This window comes from Rhinatrema bivittatum, chromosome 2, assembly GCF_901001135.1.
Source record: "Rhinatrema bivittatum chromosome 2, aRhiBiv1.1, whole genome shotgun sequence".
In the NCBI taxonomy this organism is placed as follows: domain Eukaryota; kingdom Metazoa; phylum Chordata; class Amphibia; order Gymnophiona; family Rhinatrematidae; genus Rhinatrema; species Rhinatrema bivittatum.
In genome coordinates, this window is record NC_042616.1 from 452,757,292 (window position 1) to 452,768,473 (window position 11,182).

The following is an 11,182-nucleotide window of genomic DNA, read 5'->3' on the forward strand; positions in this document are numbered from 1 at the left end:
GTAAGCCAGTGAGTGGACAAGTTCTCTGTTTAAAGTTAGCCGGTTAACTTATCCCGGATAATCAGTGGGATAAACGCTTTGCTGAATATCCCTGATTAAAGTTATCCAGCTAACTTTAAACCTAATCAGCAGCTTTTGAATATGGCTGGTCAGGTTTAAAATTATCCAGCCTTGTGGTGGTTGGATAACCTGACACTTAACTGGGTAGCTTCAAAAGATATCTGGTTATCTGGCATTCTTAGGTTTGTAAAAGTAAGTTTGACCGTGGACCTCCCGGCCTGATTTCCACCTCTACCCTGTTGGCTGAGCCCTCCCTCCTTCACAAACCCCTCCAATGGAAACTATAAAAAGTAAAGAGATTTCTCGGCACTGGTCCTCCCCCCACTCCCTTCCCAGTATATAGAATAAAAAAATATGGCTTTCTTCCCCCATGCCCCCAAGCCCCCATCCCATTCCTAACCCTCTCACCCATCCAGTACCTGAGCGAACACCAGGGGGCAAGTTTGGTACAAAAACTTGCTCAGCTCTGAAGGAAGGTGGTGGGTGATATCTTTTTCACTCGCCCAGTCCTAGCAGAAAATGTGTTACGTGAAAACCTGACCCAGCTGGAGAAAGAAAGCTGACATTTCAAATGGAATGAGGCCTGAACACAAAGAAGATCTTTGCTTTTGATGGGGACCTCACCTTGGTTTTCATCTCACTCTTTATGATAATTTGCAATACTTTCTTGGATTGTCCTCTTTAAGTTGCAGTAAAGGTTGTTTTGTTTTTTTTCAGTTGAACCCCACCGTTGAACTCCGTGCTTCATTTAATGGTGCCTTTCACCTCTGCTACCACTAGCCACTGTGAGTGCTTGCTGACCCAAAGAGTGTGTGAATTTTGGACTGAGTTGTGTTCTCACCACTGCACCAGGGGCCCCAGAGGTGTAAACCTCCTTCCCACCAGATGAACCCGGCCATCCCAGGGGCTGAAGAGTAAAGGTCTGAGAGGGTGAGTGAGTTGAGAAGGAAGAAAAAGCCTTGGGAACTATACAGCTCTCAGATTTAACCGGCCAGCAATCTGGGGGACCCGCTACATTTTAAATTAATGTTAAGAAAATAAATCATGTTTTCCCAGAGTTACTATTGTACTATTTATTGGGTATTTGGGTCACTGAATTGTACCAGTGTCGATTCATGGGGTCCAAATGTCTCCCAAACAATATTAATGCTTTTCTTGTCATGAAAGATGATGAGGGTTGAAATGGCACCATCAACCAGACCACGTCTGACAACATTTCACTGCAATTTCCTCCTGCTCACTAAACTATGTTAGTGCTATCACAAGCTTTAATGTGTGCTAAAGCCACTAACATAGAACAGATACAGTTTTGGCTGTAATGTGGCATTAACACAGCTGAGTTGCATGACAGAAGGTGATCAGGTGAGTTACAGGTTCCACCAAACTCCACCCTTTAATTTTCCTTCTAGGATATCAGGCCATTTCCTGTAATTTCTGAGCTCTGCAATGCCTGAAACCGAAAGCACTAAAATAATTTTACCAAAACAATAAAAGTAACTAGAGCTAGGACTGCATTGGGAGAAAGGGGACAAGAATCCCCAACTGCCTTACCCAGCAGATCTGGACTTTCCTGGGGATTTTCCACTCTGATGGTATAAAGACTGGTGAAAGTATTGAACTGGAGCAGTCTTTTGGCTGGCAGGAGCAGGAGAATAACTAAAAAAGATGGCGATGGTAAGAATCTCTGGGCACTGGATTAAATGTTTGATGCAGGTGGTGGGTTCGTGGAATGTGGATCAGATTGTCTTACCAGTGATTACGCTGTCTGGCCTCTCTGCAATAAGGCGTTTCTCGGCTCTTTATTCAATGGTACCCAGCAGACCGTCGGTGCTGGGGATGCCAATGCTGGATACCCTTCTGGACACCTCTGTAACATGAACTGAGAAACAGTTCATAGTTTCATGCTGCAGGGTGGAGCCCACTGAGCACTGAGAAACACCGGCAAGCTGTAAGTTTCTAAAGGAAAGGTGAAATTAAGCTGCTTCTATGCTTTGAATTTCTTACCTTACTTTATCCTGTACTTGTGCGTAATGCAAATTTTTGTAAACCATTCAAATGCTAAACACAGAGCTGCTGGAATTACTAAATAGGCTGAAACAAAGCAAAACTTGTGGAACCAAAAGAAATGTAACCTATGTAACCTCTTATGCAGTCAGAAAATTCATAGGAGGTGGTATCAGAAAGCAATACGTTTTCTTATGGCAAATGTCATACAAATCAAAGAATATATATCATATTAAATCAAAAAATGATACTCGTGTTATAGGAAACTGAAAAACTTTATTCATGATTTAGAAATACAAAAATTGTTAAAATATCAAGATATGGAAAAGGGCATGTACATATGTGCTGTCCACTCATTGGTAAAAACTATCTAGACAAATGATAGAGATAAACCAAAAAATAAACTCCGCCTACATACATTACACTTGAAAACAATCAACTCCGTGCTTCATTTAATGGTGCCTTTGACCTCTGCTACCACTAGCCAAGACAAAAAAATAAGGAAAACCCTATAGCCTGGTCTCTTTCATCCCTTCTATTCAGCTTAAGGCACGGCAATATACCCAGATATGGCATGGCCCGTTCTAACCAAAACGTTTGCTTTATTCCGTCACGCTCTTATTGTTTACATCTCAGAACCTCGTCTAAACGGGGGGGATGAGTTCTAAAGTCAACAGTTACAGCTATATAAATGTTAGTAAGTTATGTCATAAAAAATGCAAGGTTTTCTTGTTAACTATGGTCCACGATGAATGCATTTGATTATTATGGAGATTTATAAATGTGCCGACAATGGTGCTTGTTTTCGCTTTTGCTTTCAATAGCTTAACACAGATTTGTATATGTAGTTAGTCTGATGTTGTTTCTCTAAGGTTAGGTTTGTACTCTAGGATTGTTGGCTATCTCTTTTCATTTGGAATTTTGGAAAACCTTAATAAAAAAAAAAAAAAAAAAAAAAAGATAAAACAGTTAATAAACGTACAAAAAGCATTAAACATCCAACAGCTACAACTTAAATACTGGACTCTAAAAACACATGGCCATCAAAAACTTCTGACTTGTAAAAGATCATATCTAAAGGGTTGTCCTAGAATGGGTAACAATCTTCTTTGTGGTTCTCCTATCAATCCTGTTATTAAATTTATCCAAAATATAGATAAATAATCAGGTCCTTGAACAACTCATTCTCAATCTAGACAAATCAACATAAATAAGCTAAAAAAATCTTGTATTTTTTTCATCAGTGAATTAACTGCCTCAAAAATTTCAAAATGTTCTCAAACCATGATCCTCATGCTTTCTACAGTGGTTAACACTGAACTCCACAGCAGCTGGCAGGAGTTTATACATGGATCAGAGGTCAAGCAAGGTTTAACCATCCAATAGGAGTTTGGGATTTTAATCCAGCACTGTTGGCTGAGGTTTAATCAATGACGATATAGAAGAACACTGAGAATCCCAAGAGATGATTATTGATCCTTTCAAAGGAAAGTTAATGCTAGTTTAATGCTGATGTGGAGCTGGAGACTAGGTTGAAAATGAGGATCATGGTTAGAGAACATTTTGAAACTGGAAATAGTTTGCTAATGCTAAAGAATGTTGCTTAACTCTCTCAACTCTTCGGACTTGAAACAATTTAAGAAATAAAATATATCAGAAATACACGATCTTTGAGATCGTGTATTTCTGATATATGAATTTCTGATATATGAATTTCTGATATATGAATGAATGAGTTAACAACGCATTCTCCTTCTAGATAAATTAAAGTATTGTAATTAGTTTCTTCATCTGTCCATATCTGGATAAATTTGACATACATTTTGGATAAATTTAATACTGGAGTTGATGACAGCACTATGAAGAATAATGTTAATCATTCTATGTCAACCCTTAGATATTTATTTCTATATCGGTATTTTTGATGGTCATGTGATTTTAGAATAATCGGTGTTTAAGTTGTGGTTTTTGGATGCTGTTTAATGATGTTTGTTGGTTTATCAATATTTATTTATTTTTTATTTTATTTATTTAGAGTTTTTATATACCGGCAATCATGAAAACATATCTTGCTGGTTTACATAGAATGGGGGTGCAATAAAATACATAGAACTTAAGAACAAAGAACTAGAACTGTGGTGACAGAAGGTACAGTTACATTTAACAAGGTGGCCAAACTTGGAGTAGGAAAAATAGAAAAGAGGATAGAAAATGGTTAAACAATATACAATTTAAATGTAGTATACAAAATAGATAAATGTTATAAACAAACGGCAAGGTGATTTAGGAGTTATTGGATTGTGTCATTGAGTTGTGTCCGGAAAGGCTTGCTTGAATAACCAAGTCTTAAGTTTTTTCCTAAAATTTGGGAGGCAAGGCTCCTGTCTGAGGTCTGTAGGAATGGAATTCCTACAGTTTTCATACTTTTTCAGGCATTTGAATTTCAAAACACAGTCATAATGGAATCAGATTTGGAGTCTGCTTTGGAATTAATTATTGTCACCTAACGCCTCAGCGCTATCCTCTAGCACCCATTCAGTGTTAACCCTGTGGCCACTCAGAGGGTCCTGCCTAGCACTGCTCAGGCCCCCACCCTGCACACGCCCCTACATAGACAACCTCCTACCCACCATATGGGTCCCACTTGCCTGTAGGCAAGTACCCCATCCACAAGCTTTTCCCTGGTGGTTTCTAGGGACACCGAGACTCAACCCAGGGGTCACAAAGTTCCTAGAAATGCACCTACAGACCAAATACAGAAAACACTGGGAACATTAATCAGTCCAGGGCAAAAGTAAAAAGTAGGAACAGTGAACAGAAAAAGATTAATTTGCAACTAGTAACAGATAAATAACAAAGATTAAATAATAAAAGTTAGCTAAACACTTTTCATCATTGATCAGTGAAGGGGAGTTCCAGGGAATGTGCTGCCCATCACAGCTGGAGCAGCATGTCAGCACACAAGTGATCTTTTTGTGCTCCCAGCCAAGACTAGAGAGTCTGAAGGGCCAATCAAGTACTAACATCAGCTCTCTGACCAGTGGTTTTCTGCCCACTAATAGTATTTTGGCCAATGGCACTGCAGGATGTTACTGTTTTACAGCATCCTCTAGGATACTGGGATATATAGGCTATCCAAGTCTCATTCTGAGTCAAGCCAGCATTCCAAGCCTCTGTTTAAACTACAGTGCAAAGGTGAAACAGCACCTGCAGGCCAATTCAGAGGAAATGAGCTGTCTCTGCGGAAAAATATAGGGTCCAATATTCAGTAAGTCAGCATGCAGACAAGTTATCCAGTTACAGTTAGCTGGAAACTTGACCCAGATATTCAGTGCAATAAATGTCCCAGTGAATAACCCCAATTAAAGTTAATCAGCTAACTATAATCTTTACTATATATTCAAAAGAATATAGCTGGTTGAGTGGTTAAGTGAGGGCAGGACTGAGTTGCATTAGCAGAGTTGTTGCATATCTGCACAGCTCTAATAATCACTATCTGCCCCTTTAAAATATATTACATTAATCTTAGTTTTTGAATATTGGTACCTGTATCTCCAGAATAAAATGAGGGTATGTCTTGCTTCCTTTGTGTGTCCAGGTCCTAGTGCAAGTCTCTTGGAAGGAGCTGATGACATTTAGCATGAAGCAAGAAGACAGAGTGAAGAAACTGTGTGAGCATATTCGAGCTCAGACCAAGATCCCGGTAATAGATCAGAAGCTGCTGTTGGACAGCAAGCCATTGAAGGTGAACAAGAAGCTGTCAGACTATGGCATTGACAAGGACACCACCATCCACCTTGTGCTGCGTGTGGCCCAGAGCAGTGACACCGAGATTGACCTGAACTTGGTGGACCTTGACGGAAACCACCACCCTCTGAAAGCTAGGAGATCGAGCAGCATCAAGGAGGTGAGGAAGAGTATTCATCTGGAAACTGGGGTGAAGCCCAATCATCAGGTGATTGTCTGCAATGGGAAGAAGCTGGAAAATGGCAAGGTGATGGCAGATTATGGCATCAAGAATGGCACGCTGCTCTTCATGACGCACTACTGCAAGGCAGGCTGATTCTCTGCCAGCTGCTTCGTTTTCTTCCACTCTAGCTGTGGTGTATGGCTCCTGGCTCTGCGCCTCCAGGCTGGCAGTTAAAGTTACTTCATAACTTTACTTTCTGCTGAACAGATTGCTGAATGCTCCAAATGAAAGCTCTCTTCATATTAGATTAAGCTTTGAAAACCTTTGAATAAAAGCATGCATGATATGCCTAAAATTGGCCACTTCTAGGCTTGTTATTCCAGTCTTGGGGTAGGTTTGTAAAATCTGGCAAGTGAGTTCACAAATTGGTGTACAGGAATTCCCATTTCCAGTCCTTTGGGAATGCACCAGCCCAGCCAGCTGACATCTGTCCATATCTCCTATGACCTGGACTTGTGCTAGTTAGGCCCTTTCTGACAGCTCTTTATTAGAGGGCGTGGTCCCCTAACCCTAACTTCCCCGCCTCTATTGTGTCCAGACTGGGCAATCCAGGAGTCATTTGCTGACTGAGGTATGGACAAAAGTCTTCCTCTGAAGTAGGGTTGCAGCTTCTGAGAGCATTAAAAAAAAATACCTGCCACATGCACTCTTCAGGCCCTGCAGGGCCACAGCACCCTCCTGAGTCCCCCGGAGCCATTCATGCACCATGATCCTTCAGTGACCGCCATACTCATAATGAATCTGCCAGAGCTTCAATCTCCCATGCACACGATTCCCCAAGCTCCCCACATATATGATCCTTCGGAGTCCGTCCCCCCCATTAACCATTCGGGCAGGTGCATTGCCTTTACCTGTGGCTCCGTAAGGGCTGTCTCGCTGCCTGTGATGCCAGGGGAGGGGCTTGACTATCGTCGCACTGCAGAGGCGCTTTCAGCTCTGGGCCTGGGAGACAGGGAAGAAGGCCACAGTCAGGTGCTGAATTGAGATATTCACTGGTTTGTGCTTTCTGCTTGACTTGTGTTCCTTAATTCTGAAGTTTGGGATGGGATGGGTTGAGGGGTGGGGGAGAAGTAAGAAGAAAAATGTTGTCTTACAGTGTTTATTATATTCTGATATGTAACAGAAATAGTTATGTATCAGTTTGTTTTCTATTCTATTTACTAGTAAAAAAAAAAAAAAAAAAAAAAGATGTTTGTACAGCCTTGTAGGAAACCTTATAAATTCCTACAGTTTGAGAACCTCTGAAGTACATTGCCCCTGCAACACAACTGGTCTAATAGACAGGAGAATGCACTGCATGACTGTCCTCGGGCTATGTGGGGCCCCGAGTGATTGGTGGCAGGCAGTCCCCTCTGATGGCAGGTCTGGCTCCCCTCTGCAGATGTGGGCTGTGCGCTGCTGGGTGTGCAGGATCTTCCTTCCTTCTGCCGTGTTTGCAGTGCAACGGCCACCCGCCCCTTCCCACCTCACTGAATACGGTCTTCAGGATGGCGTGACCAGCACTGGCGACCAAGTCTGGTGCAGGTCTGGCAGAGCTTGATGATATCACAGCGCTGCTGTAATACTCACAATAAAAGAAACCCCAACCAGGAAAGCAAATCCCTTATTGCATGGTATTTACTATTGTTTGACAGGCAAAAAAGGCTCTTATTATCTCTAATTAATTAATAGTTTTTGTCACAAAGGCCAGCTCTTTTTCCTTTTGCTATTATCTATGTATTGCTTTAGAAAATAAGATTATAAAATATTTGGACTGTGCCTCGTTTATATTTGCTATTAATTTAGACACTTCCATTATGGGTTTGATGATATGAATATGAATCAAATGTATTGGATTTTAAATTTAATCTTCCTGTTTCTATTTCTTCAAACATTTCTGCAATTTTATTTGATAAAATTTATAGTCTAGGTCCATGTTGCCTTTTTCAAAAATTCATGAATAAAATCTTTAATAAGAGAAAAAAATCTTCCTTCATCTTTGGTGTTTTGTGTTTCAACAGGGCTGTACAAGGCCCTCTAGATGAACCTTCAGCCTTGCGACCCCCCTCTCCCTGCCTTAACTTCTGGTGGCACTTCCTGCCCAGGATTCCCTTTTTTGGCAGCAGTGCCTCTGGCACGTCATTCCCCTCTAGAGATGTGAATCGGAACCGGAATCGGTTCGGATTCCGGTTCCGATTCACCTTGTGTTTTTTTTTTTCATCCGGCCCGATCGTGGTTTTGTTTATCGGCTGCACCCAAGCAGATAAACAAAAAACCCACCCCGACCCTTTAAAACTAATCCCTTAGCTTCCCCCACCCTCCCGAGCCCCCCAAAAACATTTTACAGGTACCTGGTGGTCCAGTGGGGGTTCCGGGAGGATCTCCCGCTCCCGGGCCGTCGGCTGCCACTAATCAAAATGGCGCCGATGGCCTTTGCCCTTACCATGTGACAGGGTATCCGTGCCATTGGCCGGCCCCTGTCACATGGAGGGAGCACAGGATGGCCGGCGCCATCTTTAAAAATGGTGCGGGCCATCCAGTGCTCCAACCATGTGACAGGGGCCGGCCAGTGGCATGGATACCCTGTCACATGGTAAGGGCAAAGGCCATCGGCGCCATTTTGATTAGTGGCAGCCGACAGCCCGGGAGCGGGAGATCGCTCCCGGAACCCCCATTGGACTACCAGGTAACTGTAAAAAGTTTTTGGGGGGGTCGGGAGAGTGGGGGAAGCTAAGGGATTAGTTTTAAAGGGTCAGGGTGGGTTTAGGGGTTATTTTTGTGTGCTGTTTTTCCCGCCCTCCCCCAAAACGATAAGAGAACCCCCACGAACAATATCGTGGGGTTTTCCTATCGTTTTGGGGAAGCCCATTGATTTCTGACGATTTTGAAAATATCGACGATATTTTCAATCGTCCGAAGCCCGATTCACATCCCTATTCCCCTCACCTTCTGCCTAGCATCCCCCTCTGTTTGCCCTTGCCCATAGTGCCCAGTATCCCCCTTCTCTCTCCCCCTATGCCCAGCATCAGTTCTCTGTTCTTCTCCCCCAGCACAGCATCTTTCCCTTTCACCCCTGTCCAGCATGCCAGCATCACCCCCAGCCTTTACTCTCTTTCCGCAGTGACCAGCATCCTCTCTCTCTCTCTCTGCCCCACCCTTAACCACCCAGCTCCTCTTTTCTCTCTCTCTCCAACCCTCCACCTGCTGAGCACCTGGTCTCTCTCTCTCTCTCTCCATCCTCACCTACTTACCACACTTGCTCACCACCACACCACCACCTGTTCAGCCAGGCCTGGTCTTAGGCATAGGCAAGATAGGCACATGCCTAGGGTGCCAAATTCTGAAGGCACTTAAAAACTGGGACTTTCCCCACTGTTCCCTGATTTAAGAATCCCCTACCTCCAGCTTCTGCCTATGGACGCAGTAATCTTAAATCCAGCCCTAGTTTCAGTAGCTTCACTCTCTTGCCGCACCCCACCTACCCCGACACTGTCTCTCTACTCCAACTCACACAGCATCTTCTCATTCCACCCCCACCCTTCATTTTCACCACCCCCACATGCCCAGTACCCTCTCTCTCTACACCCCACACCTACCCAGCATTCATTTCCCTCTCCCCCACCCCTACTCGCAGCATCTCCGGACTTCCTCATATTTTTAATCACTGGATGGATGTGCAAGCCCAAGGACCTCCCACATTCTTCACCTGTTGATGGCAAGGGATCAAACAGTTGGCTCGGGGGGCCTCCTCTTGCCTTCAGCCACTTGCAGGATGAACTCCTCTAGTGACCCAGTGAAGGCACCACAAGCATTTTTTCAAATTTGCTAGCCTGCACATTTAACATACTGTCTCATGATCTTGCAATTCATGAGATCAGCAATCTAAAAGTGCAGGCCTGCAAGTTTAAAATGTACAGTATTTGTGGTTGGTGCTGTGCATTCCTAAAAAGCGGGTGGCTGGCATCTGGAGGTTTCCAGGATTTTGATACTCCCCTCCCCTCTCTGCCTCAAACTTTGACGCTCAAGGTGACTGCCTAATTCTCCTATTGGAAAAGCCAGTCCTATATTTCAAAACAATTTTATCAGTGAGATGGGTACTCCAGTGTACCCTATCCCCAAAAAGACTGTATGAGCCGGACTGGAGATATATCAGAAGAATTGTCGGACAGCTGCTGATAGTGCTGGATGCTTGGACATATTAGTTGAAGTCTCAAGGTGAAAGCTGGAGGCTTGGAGGATCTCATGCATAATTAGTTCTGCAGCAACTACTGCCTGGCACCCTGGAGGAGAGCTACTCCAGGAGAGAGCTATAATACAAAAACATAGTCAAAACTTCATAGGCATCACAATCTATAAAACTATTAGTGGAGCACAAATATTTGACGGGAGTTTGTGGGAATGGCTGCAGGCAGGAACAGATTAATGGTGGGTGAGGGGAGAGACAGGGGGAGGTCAGATGTCCTAGGATGTACTTCTTTAAGGGAGTGACATTTTCTAAGAAAGCTAGTGGCATTGGCAGCAATTAGTGATTGAATCAGCGCAGGGTCTGTTATCCAGCACACGCTCATAGATCCCGCCCCCTTCTCTCAGGCTGGCTTATCTGTTACAAAGGAAACCCTGCAAAAAGACAGAGCCTTCACAGGGCCTATGAGCTTGTGCTGAATCGCAGACCCCACACAAATTCCCTCACTGTCTTTCCCCTATGAAGCTGTAGTAAAAAAAAAATTCCTTGGATGTTATACTAATTAGTGTTCTATTGCAGTGTTTCTCAACCATACTAGTCTGTAGGCTGCCAGTAGTCCCTGGCAGTGTTTTTGTTGGTCCATGGCATGGCAGTCAGTGCAGGAGGAAGCAGGCCCATGCAGCAGCTGTCCACTGCAGCCGCACAGGTGCCAGCTGCCACCAGGTCGCTCTCAGCCAGGAGTGGGAAATTCTCTATTGCCTTACACCTTTGGGCCAAAATGTCCTGATAGCAGCTTCACTCTGCTGCTACTTCTGGGCAAGGGAACAGACTGGCGGCTCTTCACTCTCCAGCTGGCACTGAACAGCTGATCAGGCCGGCAGACTAAACATGAACATCGGATTCAGCTGAGCCCTGAACTGCCCCCACTCTGGCTCTATAAACAAAAAACCCCCAAAGGTTGCTGGCTCAGCAGCCACAAAGGCTGC

At 43.8% G+C, this 11,182-nt stretch overlaps 1 protein-coding gene across 2 annotated transcripts; it reads left to right on the forward strand.

Moving 5' to 3' along the window:
* The first annotated feature begins 804 nt into the window (after nt 1-804).
* Nucleotides 805-7,908, forward strand: UBD (ubiquitin D). Of its 2 annotated transcripts, none has more exons than XM_029590368.1 (2): nt 805-990; nt 5,663-7,908. In XM_029590368.1, the coding sequence occupies exon 2, from the start codon at nt 5,693-5,695 to the stop codon at nt 6,125-6,127; it is 435 nt and encodes a 144-aa protein (XP_029446228.1). In that variant the 5' UTR covers nt 805-990; nt 5,663-5,692; the 3' UTR covers nt 6,128-7,908. The 2 variants fall into 2 exon arrangements, with proteins under 2 accessions (XP_029446228.1, XP_029446227.1); XM_029590367.1 differs by lacking the exon at nt 805-990 and adding an exon at nt 1,498-1,734.
* The last annotated feature ends 3,274 nt before the right edge of the window (nt 7,909-11,182 follow it).